This window comes from Lasioglossum baleicum, chromosome 10 (genome assembly GCF_051020765.1).
Source record: "Lasioglossum baleicum chromosome 10, iyLasBale1, whole genome shotgun sequence".
In the NCBI taxonomy this organism is placed as follows: Eukaryota; Metazoa; Arthropoda; class Insecta; order Hymenoptera; family Halictidae; genus Lasioglossum; species Lasioglossum baleicum.
In genome coordinates, this window is record NC_134938.1 from 16,208,951 (window position 1) to 16,234,919 (window position 25,969).

The following is a 25,969-nucleotide window of genomic DNA, read 5'->3' on the forward strand; positions in this document are numbered from 1 at the left end:
ATATTATCGGAGAATCCTTCGCCGGGGTCAATTAGAAGACACGAACTACCATAAGTGAATTAGTGTCCCGCCAGTCGGCCGTCCACCGTCCGAAAAGCTCTGTCCGCCGAAACTTCTCTTGACGCAGTTTCGTTGAAAAAAGGAGAACAGAAAAATAAAGAGAACGAGTCCTCGGCGAGTCTCTTGAGAAATAGTGCGACGCACAGGCTCCCTTGTACATAGGACTGCGGTGTACATAGAGCCGTTGGTGTATATAAGGGTGGACGGGTGGCGCCGATCGTGCAACAGACTCGAAACACTGCTCTCGTGAGTTCTGTTTTTCTGTACGCGACGCCGGGGACCTCTTCCCCGCGATTCAATGGGGGGGAGACACCCTCGATGCGATCCTCGAAGAGATCCTCGAAGAGATCCTCGAAGAGACCGCTTTCGGCAGGTCGCTAATCCTAAACCAACAACCGATAACGAACAAACAGAGTCGATCTGTTTCTCGGTGAGCCGTGGGTGCCTCTCGCAGTTCTTCGGGTTCTCTACTCGAAACTCCTCGGGGTACCTTGGAACCAGCGAAGGCCTATCCCGAAGACTCCTCTTCGGTGCAAAGAGAACAAGCCGATCGAGCAGCTCGGGGCCATCGAAACTTGCGCGACTCTTCTGCCGTTTTTGTTCCTTCTATATCTTTGTTTCTTCTATTTTACGAATGGAAACTTTCGAACTTGTCACTGACACCAAGGAGACCCTTCGGAAAATCATCCAGGATTCAATGGACGGTTAGGAAAGGGGGCGATGAGCACTTTCACTATTTTCTATTTGTCGGGATTCTTTTGGTCTCGATCGACGCGGGGTGGATCGATGGGTTTCGAGGGGTTGGGCGGTTACGGTCGCGAACGGCGAGCTGCGTGACGACGAGGATGGATGAGGGTGTCGCGAGTAGATCGGGTGGTTCAACAATGATAAAAAGTGCACGAGGTCGTGGTGATAAGGAGGTGTTAGGAGCACGACAGCTCGCATCTCAACCGCGCCGCGGCTCGGAGTCGACTGGCATCCAGAGGACTTCGACGCCTCCTGCTGGTCGACGCTCGGCAGTCCTCTCTACCAGGCGCAGACGCCCCAAAACAATTGCCGGCCACAATCTGTTTCTCTTTCTTTGTCCCTTATTTGTCAGCCATGCTCATCCACCTGTCTCGATTCCCTTGATTGCGACGCTGCTGCTGGCCCTACGGTGTCGCACCTCTCCGCTTCGCGACGAGAACGCTCTGCATCAGTCGCAGCCCGCCCCTCCAACAACGCGTCGCTACTCTTTCTCACAATGCAATACAGGGTGTCCAAGTGTCCATTTTATCTGAAGACATTGAAATATCTCGAGAACTATGCATCGGATCAAACAAGTTTGTAATGAAAGTTGTTCGTCGCGAAGGGGGACATCCAATGATACCAAACTCGACACCGCACCCCCACCCCCTGGGGGTCGGGGTGGGGGAAGATAAAAAACTTAAATGGAAACTCCCATTTTTCATTGCAGATTTGGATTCTCCAGAAGAAAATACACAAATTTGATCTAGGAGTTTTTGCATTTTGGTTCACAGATGGCGCTGTAATGGACAAAAATCAAAATGGAAAAAGTCGTTGAAAATTGGGCATATCTCGAGAAATACACATCCGATCAGAAAAATAAAAGTAGACGTATTTGATATTTTTATGAATGCTATTCAATAACACCATAATTGACCCCCCACCCCCACCTCCTGAGGGTGGGAGAGGGAACTATTTCAAAATCAATTGCCCAATTTTCAACGACTTTTTCCATTTTGATTTTTGTCCATTACAGCGCCATCTGTGAACCAAAATGCAAAAACTCCTAGATCAAATTTGTGTATTTTTTTCTGGAGAATCCAAATCTGCAATGAAAAATGGGGGTTTCCATTTAAGTTTTTTATCTTCCCCCACCCCTACCCCCGGGGGTTGGTCAAACAAACTTGTTTGATCCGATGCATAGTTCTCGAGATATTTCAATGTATTCAGATAAATGTATAGTACAGTCATTTGGTAGTTTTATCTGGAAAGTTTTCCGGGAGTTTTAAAAATGTGTAATTTTATAGATTTGAAAACTTTCCAGGTAACCTCTTCTTTTCGAACCAAATGACTGTACTAATAAGAGTTTCCTATTTTCTGGTCTTCTCGATTAATGTAAAGATACGCAGTTTAATTATCACCATTTGATGCGCGAGACACGTCATCGAAGTTGAACGTTTGCGTTCACTACCAATATCGATTAAAGTTCATAACGTCTGTGGAAATCGCCAGGGGATTAGTTGCTCACGTAATTTTTCGGAATTAATTGGGAAGTTAGGCTCCCGTTTTATACGGCGCTCACGGTAGGTAGAGCGACCTATTAAATGACACGAACACGTGACGAATATCAACACGTGCCCGCACATACGACGACCATGGTTTCGCATGAAGACCATCAAATTAATTTTCTGCGCGTTGTTATATATTTGTTCCGGGAATCTGCAAACCGCCGTCGTCAAATACTCTTCGCGTTTTATGAAATAATGAAATATGTACAATTAGAGTAACGTAGAAATTATTCAACAGTTTTAGATTCATTTGCGAAATATCGATATCACGGTAAGTAAATACTCTACAGGGTAAATAGTTAATCTAGGAATATCGTTTGCAATAATGTGTAAAGGTACATAACTAATAATAATGTTACAATCCAATATCTACTTTTAACCACGATTATCACATTTGATGGCAGTATTAACATTATGTTTGATGCGGTGAATAACCTACGTTGCAAAGCGAATTATTTTATTTAAACAATATATTTAAACAAAATTCCAATAATCTATCTTCTCTATATGTATGTATAATGACAATATAATTTTTTATAAGAATATATTATAAAAATAAATTAATTTTTCTTACTCGCATACAACATACTGTTCGTGCATAAATGACGAAACATATTTTAACAATGCACCACCATGCTTGCTCTATGTAATTCTATTTGAGATTCGGTTACAAAAATGTGTGCCTTTGTACCTCAATACTTTAAAAGGTATTGCAGTGTCGGTTTCCAAGCTTTGACAATGTAACACACTCGGTTCTTTCTACAATGTTCCTTAAATTTATTATTATCATTTATTTTCGCCCACAGTTCGGAATGGAGTTTGTAAGTTGATCCGACGTGCACTAGGGTGGACCTTAGTTATACTTGACGAAAATTATTTTGCGAAATTTAAGGTCGCGGGATTCGCCTTCCCATTTCTCGATAATACAAATACGGGGTTTTTCAATAGTCAAAAACGCTTGATAAAAAATCGATCTAGGGCGCTATCTGCTTCAAAAATCCTAGTTTTTCGTTTACCAGACGTAATTTGTATTATTCGGCAGCATATAGCTATGAAATAGCGCAGTTGTATGCTTCCGAATAATGCACATTACGCCCCTTAATATCTCTGTCAGTTATGTATATATGGAAAAACTCTTCAAACAAAAGTTGTAGTATGTAAGGAGGTGAGTATAATATCAGAGAAACAAAAATTTTTTCAAGGTCATTTTTTCAAGTTTTCACGGTCTGGGATGTTTTTTCTATTGACAACTGTTTATGCTATTTATGGATTTTTAAAGAGAAAAAGAAAACAAATTCAACGATATATCATAACGTCTATTTATGTCAAGATTTAAAAAATTCAAAATTTTTAATTTCGCTGCGCGCTATTTCCCCATGGTCCAATCGGCCCCAAATTTTTTCCAGATCATTTTCTCAACATTTGTCACATTTCTGGGGGCGGCCCCAAAAAAACCTTTTGGTCACCAAATAAGGTCCACCCTAATGTGCACGCATTTGCGCTCGAGATAAGTAGAATCAGTATCTAGTATCTAATGGTCAGACAGCCTACGGCCGGTATCAAAGTCAGCTGATTTCAATTTAATAGTACGTGACCCTAATGAATATTCGATTATGTTTCCACATTGTAGAATGAGTTCAAGAGCATGGAATATCGAAACAATTATTTCTCATGGTTTTTCAAACATAAAAAAGACTACATACTTAGATACTATCCGCCTGAATATTTGATCCACCCCGAAAGTCAACGTTACTTCTTGATAAGTCCATCCCGAGTGACCTCGAATTGGTGGTAATCGAGAATCAATTCCGTGTAACCGCGTGTCTCTCGCCGTTCAACTTTTATCATTCGATTCCGAGTACGTGAATTTCCCTCGTCGACTACTTTTCACGGTCAGTTTTTGCATTCGCACCGGACGTAGTTACCGGAATTCCCATCGCTTTCGATTTAAGCATTGCGTTTCTGATGCCACGCCGGGTATATCGGGAAAGAAGAGTTCCATCTGCCCCGAGAAGCACGTGATTCTATTCCCCAGGCAGGCTCTAGACTACTTGATATGATCGATGCACGCTAAGCCTTCGTCTCTGTGGTAATCCGATAGCCCCGAATTAGCAGAAGTTACTTTCACGAGCGTTCCACGTTGATCTTCCATCCGGCAAACTTTCTGCGTCGCTTTCGAAACACCGTCGTCGTCGTCCCTTGTTTTTCCTTTCGCTTTAAACACACTTAACATTTTCGAGAACAAAATATTTTACTTGAATAATCGAAAACAATGATGCAAAAGTTAGCAACGAGCTCAGTTTCATTCCCACCGAAGATTATACTGACACTGCGTGAAAGACCAATAGTCCAGTCAATGAATGCTTATAAGGGGGGAGTAGAGGGAGAAATGGAGGGAACACAATTTTTAACTTTGGGACTTTGTTTGGACTAGTTAGGAGGTAAACATACTAAAAGTCCCTATTCCTAGGAGGTGAGCGGGCTACAGGGAGGCACGTAGAAGTCACCTTTTTCGGTTTTCCGTTTACATCTCGGAAACTATGTGTCCTAGCTAGAATACCATTTCATACAAAATTAAAGCTGACAAAATGTGCCACAAGATAGATTCGATTCAGTTTTTCGCTATCTCGCATAGTTTCCGAGATATCCGCGCTCAAAGTTCACTATTTGTGCTGAAGAGTTAGCTAGTCAAATAAGACAAATATTTCTTTTTACAATTCGTGAACTTTGAGCGCGGATATCTCGGAAACTATGCGAGATGGCGAAAAACTGAATCGAATCAATCCTGTGGCAAATTTTGTCGGCTTTAATTTTGTATGGAATAGTCTTATCGCTAGGACGCATAGTTTCCAAGATATACACGGAAAACCGAAAAAGTGGACTTTCTACGTGCCCCGCTGCACCCCGCTCACCTTCTAGGATTTTTAATATGTTTACCTCCTCACTAGTCCAAACAAAGACCTAAAGTTAAAAATTGTGTTCCTTCTATTTCCCTCTACAACGTTTCGTTGACTGGACTACAACAACAAGCGAACGTGAGCGAATGAAAGCAACGTAAATTGACGTTTCAGTCTGACAGTGAATGCAAATTCCGGCCACGATTGTCCTACCGTGCGACTAATTTCAAGGATTGTCTTCTGAATGAATTTTAGACAACTGTGTCGGATATGGTAGCACACATAGAATGAAAAAAAAAACACATGACTTTCGCGGTTAAAAAATCTCGCAACATTCTATAAAACTACACACCTTGTTTCAAAATAATCACTGAGCTAGAGAATCAACAAAATCACCTAATGTATCGACATCGACGGTACATAAAACTTGATTTACTTGGTGGTAGTGCGACCCAAGGTACATAGTTACCCGAAACAAAAGTTGTTTGGTTCCGGGTGGGGCCATTACGTGCTGACCAAAAGTTTTTCCTCGGATGGACGAGCTTAGAAGATTTAGGGATCGTCTTCATTGTTTTACACAATCCATGCGTCACGCGCGATTCTTGCAAGTCGGTTTTAATGACTCCCGACGAATGGAATTCAGCGTTGATACAAAATTGTTTGTAGGCGTCTGTGATTCATTTTCGAACATCGGTCGATGTTATTTCATATCGATACGATGTACGCGATAAATAATATTCACGCGAGACTGATTTCCTCGCGTTTCATCCTTCATGAAATATAAACCGCAATGCTATTTTACTTCGATTCACCTGGTTCTTGCAAAGTGCCAAGAAACGCGCGTTTCATTCAATACAATTTCCTAGACCTGTTTTCCCGCGTTCCAGAATTGTTGCGTTCAGGGGATAAGCTAAATTGTGTTATTCAAACTGCACGGCAGACTTTATCGGATAATAGAAGAACGCTGTCTGCGAAATTCAGCGAATCGGAAGTCCTAATAATTACAAAGGCTCTTGTAATGTATTGTACACCTGATAAAAAAGAGTACGCGAAGAATGCATCTCGTAGGAGCTCCTCGTACTGCATAATTATATTCAGTGGTTCTGGAGTGCCACATCGTTTAACCACCGTCTTCTTTTTATTTCCTCACGCACTCTCTCGTTTTATTTCTCCTTTACTGTCACGTTGTATCGAATTGTATAGCGTTGCAGTTATTGATTATTTATTAAATCCCTGTTAGCTTTTACGGCCATGATCTCGAGCACCATCGACAACGATTGGCAAATAGCATCGAGCACGAGAAACGCGATAAAATTCAGTTCGACGACGTTCTTTCGCAATTTATTACAAATATCATGATTCTGTTCCAAGGTACCGTGGGTTATGGGTTCATATTATGTTATCGTCCTGTTAGAGGCTTCTTATCTCGAAAAAATAGTCGTTTAAAATAAAAATGGAAAATCAGCATTCTTTTCATCTCCATCGATAAATAGCGATGAAATGTTTGAACTAAAAGCCACTCTGGCGTAAAACGTTCGAGGAACCATCAAAGTCAAAAGGAAGAAATTATGCAAGAAGAAAGAACACGGTTCATGGTTTTCTCATTTCCCTGGTTATATCCTGGTGCAGGGTACTTGAAGACGAACTCCAAGATTCTACGTGTATTCTTGTCGCATCCATGATCGATCTACTTCACTGTGGATAAAACGTCTCCGCGTGATTATCGAACACCGAACTGGACAGTATAATCCATCCGTTAAGAATTTCCCATATGCGGTGCGCGTAAACAACTTGAGAACAGCTTGGAAATGTAACTTTATTCCCCACAATAACGGTTGTAAATTCGGCATATTTGCTGAAGATGCACAATAATATCGGATATTAACTTTCATACGGGATTATTAACGTTTACGTCGAGTCGACTCCGTGTAAACACTCGGCTTAATGAACAATCAATTTGTGAATATTTGTTTCACTCGACGTATTCAAAGGAGTCCGTACAAAAGTGTGTTTCCGATTTTAATAAAGCCTGGTATCGTTAGTAGTAATGCTGCGGGGGTACGAGTATCGATTTGGTTTTGTAAAACCGAATTGGAACCATTTCAGAGAAAAATCATTCTCTTGTAAAAAAATTTTCGGAAAGTTGTAATAGGCAATTGTTACTTTCCGTTTTTCTTTATCCGCAGCCAGTTGAATCTGCGTTAAATTCTACCGGACACGCAGCGCCAGGTGGCTGGAAGTTTCTCGTTCAACTCCCTACTCTGCAACCATCGGTAAGGCGAGTCGATTAGTGCCAGCTGTTCCTCCAATGGGAAGCGAAACAAGCTTTTTTCCTTCCGTTCTCCAGGTATCTGCTTTACCAACGCTGACAAGGTTACATTTTGCAATTGGGAACTCCTCGTTCGCGGTATCGCAGACGAGATGTTGGAGCAGACCAGTCACCCCATGCTGTTTCGTGTCGGACAATCTGAAATACCGACTCTACCCACAAACAGAACAACCAACTGGCGAACTAGATCACAGCACAGCAACGTAACCCATGAGACGGGAACGTTAGTGAGAATCGAGTATCTTACATACTCCAAGTAATGTATCGTGCGTAAAAGTTACCTTAAAAGTTGTCCTGTATCTCGAGTTCTATTAGCTATTTTTACTAAAAAAATTAGACGGTCAAATGGTCAAGGGTTGTTGACATCGTTGGCAAAAGGGATTGTTATAAAAATTAAACAACCAGAATAAATCAATTCATCAATAATTGTTGTAGTCCAGTCAATGAATGCTCATAAGAGGGGCGGAGAGGGAAATGGAAGGAACACAATTTTTAACTTTGGGACTTTGTTTGGACTAGTTAGGAGGTAAACATACTAAAAGTCCCTGCTCCTAGGAGGTGAGCGGGCTATAGGGGGGCACGTAGAAGTCACCTTATTCGGTTTTCCGCTTATATCTCGGAAACTATGTGTCCTAGCGAGAATACCATTTCATACAAAATTAAAGCTGACAAAATGTGCCACAAGATTGATTCAATTCAGTTTTTCGCTATCTCGCGTAGTTTCCGAGATATCCGCGCTCAAAGTTCACTAATTGTGAAAAAGAAATTTTTGCCTCGCGTGTTTTGCCTTATTTGACTAGCTTCAGCACAATTAGTGAACTTTGAGCGCGGATATCTCGGTAACTATGCGAGATAGCGAAAAACTGAATCGAATCTATCTTGTGGCACATTTTGTCAGCTTTAATATTGTATTGAATGATCTTATCGCTAGGACGCATAGTTTCCGAGATATAAGCGGAAAACCGAAGAAGGGGACCTTCTACGAGCCCCCTGCACCCCGCTCACTTTCTAGAAATGGGGACTTTTAGTATGTTTACCTCCTCACTAGTCCAACCAAAGACCCAAAGTTTAGGTGAATCCGCATAATTTCTTCCGACAAATTTCAGTGCTTAATGGATACATGAATGGGAAAATGAATGATGGGAGATTTCAACTAACTCTCAAGCCACAAAAATTTTACAATTTATGTAAAATTTTTAAAATTGAATTTTGACCGCTGAAATCGGGCAAATACCCCACTGTGCGGCGCGGCAATCGATATCGATCAATATTCGATGGAGTGGGGAGAGTCGGGCAGCGCGCCCGAGTTCGGCGAGAGCGCTCAGTCAGTCAGTCGGGCCGGGGGGGCCGGCAGAAGCGGTCGTGCTCCGGGACCAGGAGGACCCGGGACTAACCAGAGGTGGACAGAGAGTATTCGGCGTCGATACAGAGAGGGGTGTGGTTCATTGAGACCTGTTAACTCGTGTAGCCATGCTACGGGCAGGCACCCGAGTTCACCTCAACGCTTTGCGTTGTCTAATGGCAGTAGTTGGTGGAGAAATGGGATATATTGTTTGAACACTTCTCCTGGCCATCGCTCTTGGTGAGGACACGTCGGGTATCGGTGCTGGCTGGAGTCGGGCTGCGTCACCAATGCCTGCTTCATCTTTGGTCCCCCGTGGGTCGGAGACTCCTTCTCCGATTTGTACCTTTTGCTCCGCAATAATTACTCGACATACCGCTTAGCTTAGTATAAATCCGCCGTTTTAAGAAAGGGAGCCAGAAAGAATATTGCATTCGTGTCCCGACTCCCTTACCGGGTCTCTCGTGCAGTAACCTCCTCGTGGTGAGACCTGGGCAATCGGTGTTATCCTCTATATTTGTAAGAACTTCTAGTATCTTACAAGTAGCGGATAATATCGAGCTAATAGCTGCACTAACACATGCTAGGTCTTGTAAATGAATATCTATAATTATTTAAAATCTTTCAAACCTTCCATAACATTCTCCAAGACGCAAGGACATATTCTCAAATTCAGGAATATCTTTTTCAATACGATACACATTTTTCTTCGAAATCTTCTCCACCTTCAGTCATTATCATTCAAGAAAAGGAAACACTCTAATACCTCTTCAATCTCTAAATCGATAACACAGCCTTAATGGTATAAGAAAGTACATAAGAACGTTAAGTCAGCTCTGGTACTTCGTCTCTAGCATCATTTCTTTGTTAGCATAGTAAACTTGAAAGCAGGAAACGGGAAGGCTACCTCCATCAGCTGATAAATCGCTTCCCGTTTCCAAGGGAGAACCTTGTTCCTAGTTCTCGGTAGAAAATAACAATCCTATCGCCCGGGGTGTCATAGAACAAATTGCCAATAGTAAATGTCTGAAAGATCCTGTCTTCTCGAACGTTCCTTCAACACGTGTCCCACTCTCGAAAAACGTAACCCTTTAACTTGTTCTTTGTATCATCGCGATCAATACTCTTTCCACTTGTGTTTACCGTAGCATTTTCTAGGTCACACCGTACTCTCCTTTACACGTGGGATAAAATCTGTGTGTATAAAATAAATGGAAAATATACGCACTCGCGAAAAAAATAGATCGCTATATATAGCTTCGTGTATTGATAGATGCCTGGCGTAAGATTAATCGAGAGTTGCTTAGCTTGCCGTTTAGCCAATCTTATACCATCGACTATGGACTTTACACAGCAAAATTATACAACAGAACCTATCTAATCGATCCTATCTACACCAGGTAATTGCTGCGATCATACGCGCGTCACAGGTTGTTATCATAGTAAAGACACTGCTGTATCACAGCGACAAATTATTATCCCCATCAGTTAATCGATAGTTAACCACTTACTCATTAGTTGTTACCCCTTGGATAGACTGCCACTTACCTGGAACACATAAATAAAAACACATTAATCTAGAACAACTTCAATCGTCTTGTTTATACATTCAGTTTCTTCTCTTGAATGATTCTAGCAGAGTTCAAAAAAGTCTTGCAATTAGAAATACAGAGTGTCCCAAAATTCGTGAACATCCCGAAAGGGGTAGTTCCTGAGTCCATTTCAAGCAACATTTTCCTTTGCAAAAATGTTATCCGCGGCTTTGTTTAGGAGTTATGTATTAACGAAAAACACGGACCAATCAGAGCGCGACCTAGACGCGAGTTGCCACAGTCGGCCCGGCGCGCCAACTGTCTATTGGCCGACTGTGGCAACTCGTGTCTAGGTCGCGCTCTGATTGGTCCGTGTTTTTCGTTAATACATAACTCCTAAACAAAGCCGCGGATAACATTTTTGCAAAGGAAAATGTTGCTTGAAATGGACTCAGGAACCACCCTCTTTCAGGAAGTTCACGAATTTTGGGACACCCTGTATGTGTGGCGTTATAGTTAAACAAACGTTGCGCGGCAATGTGAATGGGAATCGCGTAATCGTGCAAACAACGGCAGCATAACGACAGCGGTCGTTAATCTTAATAAAGCGCATTGAAGCCCCGGTGAATGGCGCATAAAAACTCAGGGCACATTCGGCTGACAGACTTGAAATCGAGGATTAAAACGAAAGAACCTCCAGAATGAGACGCGGCGCCGCGGTGGCCGTCCGTCCAAGCGAAATAGCTAGGGATCAACTCTCTTCTGCATATCCTGACCTTGCACTTAACGGAACAAAAACGGGATCGAGGGTAACGAGAACGACCCAAGAAAACCTGTTACGTAATTGCTATCTCGTAATTGTTACATGCCGTTCGGCGCAGTGGATAATAAATTATTTATGAGCTCGTAAATCGACTTCTACGATTCTGAGCAACGAACATTTACGGGCATCTCGCGGTTAACGAAAAACCTTATTAGTCCAGTCAATGAATGCTCGTAAGAGGGGAGTAGAGGGAAATGGAGGGAACACAATTTTTAATTTTGGGACTTTGTTTGGACTAGTTATGAAGTAAACATACTAAAAGTCACCACTCCTAAGAGGTGAGCGGGGTGCAGGGGGGCACCTAGAAGGACCCCTTTTTCGGTTTTCCGCTTATATCTCGGAAACTATGCGTCCTAGCGATAAGACTATTCTACACAAAATTGAGGCTGGCAAAACGTGCCATAAGATTGATTGTATTCAGTTTTTCACTACCTCGCATAGTTTCCGAGATATCCGCGCTCAAAGTTCACTAATTGTGAAAAAGAAATTTTTGCCTCACGTTTTTTGCCTTATTTGACTAGCTAACTCTTCAGCACAATTAGTGAACTTTGAGCGCGGATATCTCGGAAACTATGCGAGATAGCGAAAAACTGACTAGAATCAATCTTGTGGCACATTTTGTCAGCTTTACTTTTGTATAGAGTGGTCTTATCGCTAGGATACATAGTTTCCGAGATATAAGCGGAAAACCGAAAAGGGGGACCTTCTACGTGCATTTGAAGTTGAAATTGAAAAATTGAAGTTGAATTTCAGAAATTGGTGTTGAAACTGAAAAATTGAAGTTGAAATTGAAAAATTAAACTTGAAATTGACGTTGAAACTCAAAAATTGAAGTTGAAATTGAAAAATTGATGTTGGAATTGAAGTAGAAATTGAAAAAGCGAAGTGGAACTTGAAGAAGTGATGTTGAAATTAAAGTTGAAATTGAGAAACTGATGTTGAAACTGGAAAATGGGAGTGGAATCTGAAAAAGTGACATTGAAATTACAGTTGAAATTGAAATTGAAGTTGAAATTTGAATGTTGAAATTGAAGTTGAAAATGAAGTTTTGAAATTGAAGGTAAAATCGGAAAATTGAGGATGAAATTGGAAAATTAAAGTTGAACTTGAAAAATTGAAGTTGTAATTGAGAAATTAAAGTTGAAATTGAGAAATTGACGTTGAAACTGAAAAATTGAAGTTGAAATTGAATAATTGAAGTTGAAATTGAGAAATTGATGTTGAAACTGAAAAAGTGTAGTTGAAATTGAAAAATTGATGTTAAAATTGAGAAATTGATGTTGAAACTGAAAAATTGATGTTGGAATTGTAGTTGAAATTGAGAAATTGATGTTGAAACTGAAAAATTGATGTTGGAATTGAAGTTGAAATTGAAAAATTGACAAATTGATGTTGAAACTGAAAAATTGATGTTGAAACTGAAAAATTGATGTTGGAATTGAAGTTGAAATTGAGAAATTGATGTTGAAACTGAAAAAGTGAAGTTGAAATTGTAAAATTGATGTTGAAACTGAAAAAGTGAAGTTGAAATTGTAAAATTGATGTTGAAACTGAAAAATGGAAGTGGAATTTGAAAAATTGATGTTGGAATTGAATTGGGAAATTGATGTTGAAACTGGAAAATGGGAGTGGGAACCCTGAAAAAGTGAAGTTGAAATTGAAGTTGAAATTGAAATTGTAGCAAAAACACTAACTCGAACAAATAATACCAAAGTGAACTTTGAGCGCGGATATCTCGGAAACTATGCGAGATAGCGAAAAACTGAATCGAATCAATCTTGTGGCACATTTTATCAGCTTTAATTTTGTATAGAACGGTCTTATCGCTAGGACACATAGTTTCCGAGATATAAGCGGAAAACCGAAAAAGGGGACCTTCTACGTGCCCCCTGCAGCCCGCTCACCTGCTAGGAGTGGGAACTTTTAATATGTTTACCTCCTAACTAGTCCAAACAAAGACCCAAAGTTAAAAATTGTGTTCCTTCCATTTTCCTCTACAACTTTTCGTTGACTGGACTATTATTATCACGTTAAATCAATCTTCCGTTATCGAGCATAAAGGAAATTTTTATTTGACACAAAGATCAGCAATCTCGTTATTTCCTTCGTTAAATTGCAGCGGGTGCTACGGTGTCGGAATTTTCAAGTGACTGTACATCGAACAATTCGAAGCGTTTGTAATTATTATATGTACATGTGTGGGTGGATTAATGTGTAAAGGGTTGTAGCCAAGTTTGGCACGAAGCCACCAGCGTTAACTACTATTCGGGACATGCACAGACAGGATTATGTATACTGCACTACATTGTGGGACTCTGCTGTGTAAACAAAAAGATTAAAGAGAACAGTCAACGTTTAATGGCCGAGGCTGATTTATGGGCAGCTACTCATTGTCAAACCAAGCTGAAACGCAAAAATTCGGATGAAACTTTTGGATAGACCTTCCACAAAGTTGGCTCGAGAAACATAACGACATCAGCTTCGGTACTTCGTGGATAGCTGCAGCGATTCATCAGCGATGATGCTCGCATAATTACGTACTGACAATACGGGTTAAATCTAATCGATGACTCGTCTCATTAATTTCCTTCCTAATCGAGACTTATCTGGATGCTCGGCATACATTATTGGACGGATCGTGCTACACAATGGTCGATACTGTCAACGTGAAATCTCTGTGTGAATCTAGTCGTGAGAAGATGTTTTTTTTAACGTTTTTTACAGGTGTTTCTGCACGCTGTTCGTTAATAGATTGTATAATTGCCTGGCCGAGAGTTTTCGAATAATTGCAAAGCGACTGTATTGTTGTCGAATGATCGCCAAAGGCACCGTTTAATTAGCGAGTTCCGAACTGCGCCGTTTTCGTAATTTCTAAAGTCTAATTGGCTGGGCCCTGGAAAGAGATAGACGATTTCCAATTTTCCAATAACGACAGCGGCTCTGCAAACTGAGGAACACAAGAAAGTCAATTAAAAAGACCGTCCGATTCGATGGTCTGTCAACGCGACCAGATGAACAAAAATAGAGTTTTTTTGCAAACATTGGAATACCGAGCTCAACTTTAGGTATAAATTAAATGTGATTACATATCGATCGTAATTTTTGTAAACAAATTGTGATGATCTCGGCGCACAGGTTCGATCAGTGATGAAACACAGCAATTTTGCAAATGAATTAGAAACTCTACGTTTCGAACCTGATGTGGATCTTCTTCAAGATTATTTTTCAACTTTAGGTACTAATTAAACGTTTTCTCTGCTATCAGCATGGCATTTCAAAATTTACAAATCGAAACAGGAGTCACGAATTAAACGTAATCACGTTCATCTTTCCGGGTTTCGAAAGCCGCGGAATAGAATGACAAGGATATATGAATCGGCGAAATGGGCGAACTGGGACAGACGCGTCTTTGTATTCGGTTAGAAAGCAAATTGAACCATCGTCCTGTTGAATTTGTACGCCACAACCGGTGGCCAAGCTGGAGCTAGCTAAAGTAAAGCGAAGTAGGCTAATGCGAAAGTAAACAGTACCCTTTTACATGGATCCTCTCGCGTCTCGGAAAAATGATGGGAATCGTTTCGAGGAAATTACAATGATGCAATTCGCACTTGCAAGTGCGATCATCTCTTCAACGGTAACAACGTTAAACAAACGTAAGCACTAATGTGAGTACGACTGTGGGATTTTCTTGGAAAATAAAAATTGTCCCCAGTAATGCAAGTTTAATATGTATCACGTTGGATTTACTGAACAAGTTCAATTGGTTGTGGAACTTGCAATCGAAAAGGCTATTGCGCCAGCATCGATAAATATATTATGGAGATCTTGCTCCAGTTAGAAAGAGAGCGCACCTTTAATGTATATAATGAAGTTCTTTGCCTGGCAACTTTACGCTAAAATTATATCCCATAAGCACACTTTCGTTTCAACCTTACCCTTTTATTCTCCTTTCCATGCTACGGAAAATTTCCCTAATAATAGTGACAGCTTATATAATATTAAATACCTGGCGAAGTAATGTAGCAACGTTATCCTAGAAAACGGTCCGAGGCGAATCAAACTATTTCGAGAAACACTTTTGGAAAACTAGATCGCGTGGTCGACTGTCTCGAGTAATGCTTTTCTACCAGATCGACATCAATGAAACGCAAGAGACAAAATGGGCAACCAGGCCAGTCGGGAAAAAGCATCTCTAATGTCTTGTCGCTCGGCGTACATGACAGGGAGCACTTGTGTCCGTCTGCCTTGTGGGAAATCCGATGTTTAAGCTTGAAAGGGCCAAAGCGTTGACTGTTACACCGAACAAAGTCTTTGAAATACTGGATACTTAAAATGACTAAATTCACCATTACAGTGGCGCACCTAGGATGCAATCTTGGGAGGGGAGGGGGCCGAGTTGAACCCAGCGCTAGGTTTTGCGTGATGACCTTCTTTTTTAGCCAACATATATGTCAAGGGCTATTCCGCGATTTGAATTTTGGAAGTTAAACATTTTTTTCTTGGGAAGTACCTGGCCTCCTGGCCCCACCTCTGGGCCCTGGGTGCGCCACTGCACCATTCAAAACCACCACTAATGTTCAATTAGTCTACCGTAGATGTTCTAATATTTTGGTAGAGCTCGTTAAGCCCCATATAATCATCGTGAGCGTTTAATTTGTCCGGGAGCTTATCGAGGGACAAAATCACGATTGACCTGGCTCCATCTTCGTCATAAATTCGGCAACAGCAGGTTGGCCGTGCTACAGATAAGATCATGCGAGATAACGTACTACCCGTTGGAATATCATCCCTCATCCATCGATTTTGGCATTCGACTGAAAATATTAATCCTGCATCCGCCGCTGATCTGACAGGTACATACACGCGTAAGCTTCTTATCAATGTTTGTAAGCAGAGGGTTTGCCGACGACATGTGCTATTAAACAAGAATTGCTGACAGCGTTGCAAAAATAAACATGCCAAGGTCCAGCAAAAATTGAGAACGTACATGTATTGAAATGTTAAAGAGAAGTTGTAACACGTCCGGAATTGAAATTTTTCATTTTTTTTAATTTTTTGTGGAGTTGAGGACTCTCGCAGCACTGTCAATGACTTCTACTTGCCACAAGATTTAATCGATAGTACAACATTACTTTGACGACTTCTTTCCAACCAACTGTACTATAACTGCGCATGTATGTAGGTCGCCACTTGCGAGGAAATATTTATATGTTGCTCAACAAATAACTGACAGAAACTTACTTCAGAAGGATGGTTCTACAAGGGATCAGACTTTCCGTCCAATAAGCTCCAGTTTCATATAAATATACACGGTGAGTCCGAAAAACAGAACACTTAAATATCTCCGTTACTTTTCGTTGTACAAAAAAACTTCTTAGGACAAAGTTACACTGTTTGAAGGACCACATGTAACGGTGTAAGGGAAAAAATTTTCGAGGTCATTTTTTTTAATGAGATTTCAAGGTCATTGATATTTTTTAAACGGAATGAGGTATTTTTTAATATATCAATCGATGCAGATGGACATTCGTTATAAAAAAGTACTAACCCATGTATGTCGAAAAGTTAGTAATTCAGGAGATATTTCAATTTAAATAACTCTAAAACACCATTATAGTTAGTACTAAGACGTTAGCGTTTAATTGCTGGTGTAAATTGAAGAGTTGAAATTGAAGTTGAAATATAAAAATTGAAGTTGAAAATGAAGTTGAAGAAGTGATATTGAAATTGAAATTGATGTTAGCGTTTACTTACTTGTGTAACGTCTTAGTACGACAGTAATGGTGTTTTAGAGTTATTTAAATAGAAATATCTCCTGAACTACTAACTTTTCGACATACATGGGTTAGTACTTTTTTATAACGAATGTCCAGTTGCATCGATTGATGTATTAAAAAATACCTCATTCCATTTGAAAAAATATCAATGACCTTGAAATCTTGTAAAAAAATGACCTTGAAAATTTTTTCCCTTACACCGTTACATGTGGTCCTTCAAACAGTGTAACTTTGTCCTAAGAAGTTTTTTTGTACAACGAAAAGTAACGGAGATATTTAAGTGTTCTGTTTCTTCGGACTCACCGTGTATATTGTGTATACATACATATAGAACTTTTCAAGTTCAACAACGACGTGTTAATTTATTTATATATTCCTCTCCACGTAATTGCATTTTTGATCAGGTCGTAGTTCACTTTCCCTCGTATTCACCTCGTGTACATATATCGATAGTGAAGTCGCGAGTTTGAAAAACCGCCAGTAGTCGGAGAACGCGTACGAACACGAGCCGATTTTTTCTCGTTAATGTTCATTATGCGTAACATGTTCGCCTGCGGCGTTGATTATCCGACACATTAATCTAGCTTCCGGCTTTTCCTACCTGCACCGCGAGAAAAAAAGAAAAATCGACATAGCATTTTCTCCCCTTGAAGAATTTCATATCTCTAGGTTCAGCAGTTTTCGTTTACAACGTTGTATCGTCCGCATCTTCGTGTAACTTCACTTTTAGTGGCACTATATTAATATATCTCGTTAGATAATTACAGCAAAGTACATATTTTCAGGAACACAATATATCCGTATACGTACTTTGAAACTGGGTTAAACAGCCACGACTGATATTACATTGTTAAACAGGCTCTCGTGTAAATGAGCTGTTTTTACTTTCAGCTTTTAAAACGTTATTAGATTGTACCTACAATTTTATATTCACGATCGTATCTTCCTTTCTTTTAGGTCTTTTACCACGAAGTCTACTGCTATTCTTATCAGTGAAGTTGGCACCTTTGAAAACTCGAATAAGTTTTCTACTTTGTCTTCTTGCAGTTATTGTGTGTCGCTAACTCACGAAGCACTTGGTAAACATTGTTATAAACAGCAACTTTCTCAAGAAGTCTAATAATTAATTTATTGTACGATTGGAAGATGGTTTCCTAGGCCCAAAAATTTCCACAGATTTCGCTTCGAATTCCCGGTAGGGACGAACAATATCAACTCGCAGAAAGTCAGTTTAACATTTGAGAGTTGCAAACTTCTCGACTTCGAAGATCGAGATTTCCTGTTTCGAGGAATCCAGCAGAGACGCGCCGCGCCGCACCGGAGAGAGATAATCCAATGGAGAGAGCCGAGTATGAAGTTTCATAATTTGTTAAGCTCGCGAGTCTGCCGAGAGATGAAGCGTCCGAGGGTCTGATGCAATTAGACATGGAAACGGACGTTAAACAAGGTGAATGATCTCGCTGAAGATAAGTAGATTATCGCGAAATGCGTTACGAGATTTATTAATCCATTTATGAAAATTCAGTTGGTTGCAAAACGTGGAGAATCATTTCATTAATCGTCTCTGCTGCCTTATCTACTGACTGCAATATGCAACGTTTTATTCCGTTTTTAAAATAATGGCGACGATGGGCATTGTCAGTGAACAACAATACGAAATATTCACCGACTCCGTAATGAGGAGCGTCTGCTGAAAGCCGGGCGCATTGTATAGTTTAGCGGTGACTGGAGAGAAAATGAAAAAATGCAGAAAGTCGCCTATCTCGAGCTTTCAGAGCTTGCATTGTGATCTCGGAATAACAAATTGACTTCTTACATCGACCCTCCACTTGCAAGTGTCCTGAAACTTCTTGGGGGAAACTTTAAACGCGAGATTCGCTAACGAGCTAGGTAATTACCAAACTGATTGACCTATCTATTTTAAAAAAAATTCACTCGAAAATTCATTGATACAGTGGCCGAAATTTCCGTAGGTCCACTATAAATGTTCCTGTTGTTGATCGTTATCGACTGAGCTTTTCATTGTTATCGACTGAGCGTGATTACTTCTTCGGTTACAATAAATTTCTTGACTGGTATTTCGATTGTTGCGATTAGTTTCGATTATTACAGTTATATTTGATATTTTATTGCAAATTCCAGCGAAATTACCATAGTTCCAGCTGATATATTCCTTTATCTTTAGCAGTGTGAGTACTGTGTACAAAACTGTGTACTGAGTACTGTTAAAATATATTTTTAAGTTATATCGATTTTTATATCGATTTTTCTTAACATGCCACGGAATAAATTATTAAATGTGAAGGAGCAGATTAAAATAAAGGCTTATAAAGATGGAGGGCTTTCTAACAGGCAAATTGCCTTAAAAATAAACAAATTCCATCATGTCTATAAATAATTTTGTAAGTTTGGTGATTTATAAGGCACAAATCATCCGAAGGGTGGAAATAAAAAGTTGAGTCGAAGGCAAACTTCGTTAATTTCACGTGCTGCATCAAATCAAAATGTAACAGCACGGCAGATAAAAACGGATTTCGATCTCTCAGTATCTCAAAGACGCGTTCAACAAATCCTAAAGAAAAGTAAGCGCTTCGTATGGACGAAAAAGGATTCAAAACCGCCTTTAGCGCATTGTCATAAACAAGCAAGACTCGCTTTTGCTAGAACTCATATGTCTTGGAATGAAGAATGGGAAAAAGTAATTTTTTCGGATGAGAAAAAGTTTAATTTAGACGGACCAGATGGTTTTAAGTACTATTGGCACGATTTGAGTAGACCACATGACATTGGCATGAGTCGAAATTTTGGTGGTGGAAGTGTCATGGTTTGGGTTGCATTTAGCTTTTCCGCAAAGACCCCGATGTGTTGGATATCGATGAAAATGAATTCTGAAAAATACACAGAACTTTTGCAAGTCGCTCTCATTCCGTTCGTGGAAGAAACGGGTTTGGATGACTATGTATTCCAACAAGGTAATACAGCCGTCAATACTTCAAGAGTCAGCAAGGAATGGTTTGAAAAGAAAAATATTTAATTAATGCAGTGACCCGCCCGATCTACGGACCTTAACCCCATAGAGAACCTTTGGGGAATACTATCTCGCAAGGTGTACGCAAATGGAAAACAATTTGCTACCGTTGCAGAACTTAAATGTAGTATAAGACAAGCGTAGAGTAGTATAGATGTATCGACGTTACAAACCTTAATTAGGAGCATGACTAACCAAGTTTTTCAAGTTACTTTGAAAAATGGTAGGAATATACAATATTAACATGCAATTATTAAATAAAACGAGTAGGTTTTGTAAGATAAATAAAGTATTATATTGAGTGGAACTATAGAAATTTCGCACAACCTTCATCAAAAAATACATATCATACTTTTTAACTTTATCACTTGAATGAGAAGATATTCTATTTTGAAACTATTCAGATGTCTTTGTAATCATCTTAATATAACATACATACTTAGAGGCTATTTATCTTTTTATAAGTGAACCAAAATTGCCAACAAATAAGTATGGAACTATGGAAATTTCGACCATTGTAGGTTCCCTGAAAAAATGCAGCCTATCTTCTCGGATGCACATTCCAGCTGGATCAAACGAAGAATAACAACCTACCTTTCATCGAGTTTGAAGGACGACCTGGACAGGTCGCTCCACGCGCTCATACTTCTGCTCCGCCTCCTGCAAGAGGATTGCGGAGCCAGCAACCTAGAGCTGCTCCTCCTCCTAGTGCTGGCGATATTCTCCGCCTGGAAGTAGACCCTAGGCGAGTGAACCTTCTGTTGGGCATTCGGGGGCGTACAAGTCGGTGTCACAGCCGTCGAACTGTGCAGCTCCGGCAGTGCCTCGTAGTCCCAAGCTCTGGCGCCCATCTCGAGCAAGGGCACCGACGAGGCAGCGTTTTGCCGTTGCTGCGGATCCCGAGGCTTCCGCTGATGGAACAGGGCGAACAGCTGACGAAACGCCGACTCGTTCGCCCGGTCTTCTCTTTTTCTCGGTGGAAACTTCACTTTGTTGTCTTCCGATCCTCTAATCGTCCTATCCCGAGGTGAGTCTTTCAACCCACGCGCAACGAAGGTCGTCGACCTACGAGCTGAGTCACATCGCGAATTACCTCGTTGGTACACGGTGCGTCCAGTCATCACACTGAAATGTCTCACTGGTCATTCCTTTACGATCACACTGACGATTCGCTGTGCAATTTTGCTCCATCGTGCCTGGGAATTATTAACTTGGTTCTTCTTTCTACACTATGGGACGATCAACGTCGTCCGTAGGCGATCAGGATCTACAAGAGAGCGACGTTTATCGGATCGCGTCGATCTTTTCGGATTAGCCTGATCAGTAGCGAGACAGCTGCTGCTTCTGCCTCCGAAGGCTAATGCAATTTCCAATCGATACACTCCAGGCATCAATTTAATACATGTCGCCTCGAGTAACAGGGTATTATACTCTCTTCACTCGGAAGGATTCACCTCTGAAGGATTCCGCATCGTGGTAGCAGCAATTTACTACCTTGAAGGATTCAACATCCAGCGGTCCAACGTTTCGAGTGATCCGATCGGATAATTAGCGTATTTCTCATGGCATCGCGCGTTTGTATCGCATTGCGCAACAACGGAGCGTTAACCAGGAATCAAAGAAACACGATGAAGCGTGTGAAATCAATAACCACCGACTTCCGAGTCCGCTTTGCTAATGCACCGTGAAGAGCCGACGAGCCTCGAAATGTTCTTTCGCACTGGAACGTGTAAACCCCCGGTACAGATCGATCTCATCGCGTTCAACAGCTATAAACTATATATAGTATATCAGGAACAAGTCTAAACCTCTCTGAGGTGTCTTCCTCTAACAACGAAGATGTCTCGAAAATTCAACTATTTCTCTGTTGAAAAATTACGCACGAGTCAACAGTCTTATATCGACGTAACAATGAAACGGCTACCAAGCGAACAGCAGTGGTTTCAACAACTTCGGCTGTACAAGCTAGAATCGATTTATCAAAAATTCAACTTGGGGAAAAAACGGTCGGAGCTTGATTAGATGTCACTGTCAGGTGACCAGTTTCACGAATAGAGACATAGTATCAGCGAGAGGTCACTCTGGGATCGACACACTATTTCACGGCGGTGTTCATTGCGTCAGGGACGTGTCTCGCTCGCGCTAATTGAAGTGGATCGTGATGATCGTGGCTGAAATTGTTGATATCTTCGAGGCACATGATTGTTCGGACTAATTTCATTGCTCTTCATCGACGCTTTCTTCGATACGCATGATGCTCGAGCTAATTCCTTCGAGACGCTTCCGGAACGTCGTCGAGAACGATTCTTCGGGAACGTCGCCAGTTGATACACAGATGAACCACAGCTCCCGAAGTACCTCGATTAAAATTCTCGCAGCCTTAAGCACCTTTTCCTGTCAGCAATCCTAACTGTTCCCCGTCACGGCAGGCGTCCGAGCACGCCAGGTTAGGTCACGGTGACCAAGCGGCGAAGGTCACGATCGTTGAAGGATTACTCGAATCGTCCTCGTTCGATCTCAATAAACCTTCCAGCACTCCGGTTTCGCTTGCTGGGAACGTTGTGACAGTCATCAAAGCGATCGATCCCAGCGAATCCTCCCGACCGATTGTATCTGCTCATATAATTTTTCTTTTTCTCGCGGCAAGCTAAAAACGTGTCTGAAGGCCGACGTCAATGTCGAGTCGCGATTTCGCAATAAAAAGCATGCACGGCAAATATCAGATGCCTGATAGCGGTCTGGCAAGGGGGAGCACTTCAAGCGACGTGGTAGACTCTCGTGTAAACAATGAACGACCAGTACAGTCGATAACTATGAAACATTACTGGTTATCCTCGATGAGTTGAGCAGCCACTTGCACGGGAGATCATGCGGGCTTCGACAGTGCTGACAATCGAACTGTCATCGTTCCTGCCAAACTTTCTCTGTCAACAATAGCGACTTCTTTATCACCGAACACCGAACACCAAACCATCGACGCTATCCTCAATCTCTGCGAACGTCAAAATCGGCTGATCACCTTGGCAAGCACCCCTACCAGAGCACTCGATTCTTCGCTGAACAGCACCGTCGATCTAACAAAAAACAATTCAGTATTCGGGGTTTACGATGGACGATTTTCCCCCAGCTGCCTTCGAGATTCTGTATCCTCGATAATCCGATTTTTTGTACCGAATTTCGAAATGTTTCTCAGGGTCATTCAGGTGTCCGAGGGGTTAAACCGATGAACCAATCAATATTCACCGAGACCTTGACACCACCAGGTGCAACCACGTATGGTGGTCGTCCCACGCACTCTATCACACGCAAACAACGATGTCGAACGAGGTGCGATCGTTCCCGAAAATCCGAGGAACCGAACTGTCCTTGAACTGCACTGTCAGCTGTCGAACGGTTTGACAATCGACCGTGTGTATTCCAGCCGACGGAAATGGCGGAGAACAACGGGGGTCTCGGTGTAACGTGTCGCCTAACTGGTCGTTGGTTGTAACTGGTCCTGGTGTTTTGCACTCTGGCGAGGAGCTATCTCGCAGCTGGCCACCCCGTACTGCGGCACATCGTACCAACTTTCTCTCGCGCTACCCTAACCCTCCCCCTCGCCGCGCCGTTCTCCCTCTACCACACTCTTTCTCTCGCTCCTGTGCTGTCAACGCGACAGTTCTCCCTATTCCTCTAACACGGCTCCTCTCTCGCTTCTGCCGACAGCGGATCCGTGCAAAAGCGGCGCACACATGCACGTGGCGCCGCTGTTGTTAAGGCGGCTGCGCTGAGGATTGCTTCTTGTGTTTCGAGAGCTGGATCCTGTCAGATTCTTCCTGGCGGTCCTGGGATCCTGGAGACTCGTCCTGGCGGTCCATAGCTGCCTCCTGGACCCTCGTCTTCTCGGTCCGAGGGCTCTTCGTCGAGAGCTTCTTCCCCGAGTGTCTATCGAGAGCTCTCCAGACAGAGGATCTCCATCAGAGGATCGAGGCTTTGTGTTGTTCAGTTTCCGATGGTTTTTTTAGAGAATATTTAGAAGTTCCCTTAGGGGCTGTTTCGTTTCGTTCATTTTATATTATATTTGGGAGGTGTTACATAGACGGTGAATCCAGAGCCGAAGTTACACGAGGATGTCATTCCGTGGCAATGCGAAGTTATTTCGGACAGGGATGAATGAATAGCTGGAGTACAACATCGATTCGCAACCCAAACTTGCGTGACGAGCTTGCGCTTTGGGAACCTCGAAGTTTCAATAAGCCACGTGGTGTGCCCCATACGATGGGGGATTAGCCTGCTGCCGCGTGCGTCAATATAGAATGGAGGTACTATTTGCGTAAATGGGGAATGATTGCGGTGGTGTAGTTGCGTGGGTCAAATATTTCATGGCATACAAGGAAATCCGACGTAATTGGGTATTAATCACGCGAATACATGTATCTAAGTGAATTGTTTTCATCTAGCAACAAGACGAGAATGTTTCAGTTGGTATTGCGGGAGAACGAGAGAGACAAACGGTTCTCCTGCTTTAAGAAAAGAAATTGATAGCACCCAAAATGCTCTTGGTCATACGGCATCGTTAATCAAGCTGAGAAGGTTAAACGATACAATCATTCACGGTTAGTTAGATACTGTACTGCGACTAGCAGCCAATGGGTAGCACGTACACGATTGTCTCGAGCGAGTGGAATAGAACACTATAAAGCAAGAATCTTAGTTCCACCGTTGCCTCCTTCAAGATTAATCACACTCAAACGTACCAAGTGGAACAGCAAAATTATTGTCTGTCCGACTATGACGGATCTTGTTTCGCGAAAAATATACCGCGATCATTCATTTGCAGAAGTAGTAATAAAATAATAAACTTCGCTGCGAGAAAACGTTCTATTCTAAATATTAATGCGTTTAACCGTACAGCCTGCAAGTAGAAGCGGTGGTTTATGGTCAGACACGCTAGCTCATTTATACTCGGTGTCACGAGTCACCGATAAATCTCAGACGAACTTCCTTCGTAATTACAGGTATAGCCCCATTATGTGCATTGCTTTACTGGAAAAGGTGCTGTTAATCATAGCAACATTTCAAACATTTTAATAAATTAAATTACCAAGTGTAACACATAAATAACGCGATAGCGTATAAAGTAAACTTGTTTGTATATAGTTTCTCTTTGTTCATACCACCAAATAAGCAACAAATTAGTAATCATCCTGAAACGACATCTAGCGACATTAGAAAACGTGCATCCGAAATGAAGAAAACTGTTGTAGCATTGCACGAGAATTCCTGACGAATGAGCTTGCAAGCTTCGCGAAAGAGGGTGCAGTTGATTGTCGATAAAACAGAAAGACACCCCTACCACTATACCGTCATCGAGGTAACTCGTAAAAAATTTTTTTCAAGAGACTTACCTTTGGTGCAAGGGGTAAGTCTTGATAATGACCAGAAATATTAAAATGTTCGTGAAGCAAATGTATTATTCAGAAGATTTCAATGCTGATACGGAATCCCGGCGACCATTTCTGCTCGTTCTCGGTTTGTTACTCCCTTTCGGTAATACGTTGATGAATATAAAGCCTCCGACTTATATTTCCTGCCTGCCAAAGACGCGAACGCAACTAACCGTGGAGAGGAAGTTGCTTCAGCTTCAGCTCCAGCTCCAGCTATCTTCTTTAATGACACGATGCGAAGAACTTGTGCAGTAATGCCTCACAGAAATGTACTCGATATTTCTGAAATATTTGTCGGCAATACTAATTGAACGGAAGAAACTTATCTTATCGATATCGTGTTCTCGAGACCAAAATTCCCATTCGAGCGGTGGCGCATGATCGCAGCAACCCCTAATTATCGGCACTCGATCGCAAGCCGTGTGTTTAGCGATTTTATGCACTAATTCTGTGCACGGGGT

At 41.5% G+C, this 25,969-nt stretch overlaps 1 protein-coding gene across 11 annotated transcripts in view; it reads right to left on the reverse strand.

Moving 5' to 3' along the window:
• Positions 1-25,969, reverse strand: part of Slo2 (slowpoke 2) — a 152,290-nt gene that overhangs the window by 117,410 nt on the left and 8,911 nt on the right. For 5 of the 11 annotated variants that reach the window (XM_076432628.1, XM_076432626.1, XM_076432623.1 and 2 more), the window contains exon 1: positions 20,677-24,252. The exons of 2 other annotated variants lie outside the window; for them this stretch is intronic. In XM_076432628.1, coding sequence (XP_076288743.1) covers positions 20,677-21,203 — 527 coding nt within the window. In that variant the 5' untranslated portion in view covers positions 21,204-24,252. Of the gene's footprint in view, positions 1-20,676; positions 24,255-25,969 lie in introns of those variants that run through there. 4 more of the 11 variants (XM_076432631.1, XM_076432630.1, XM_076432629.1 and 1 more) reach the window with 4 other exon arrangements.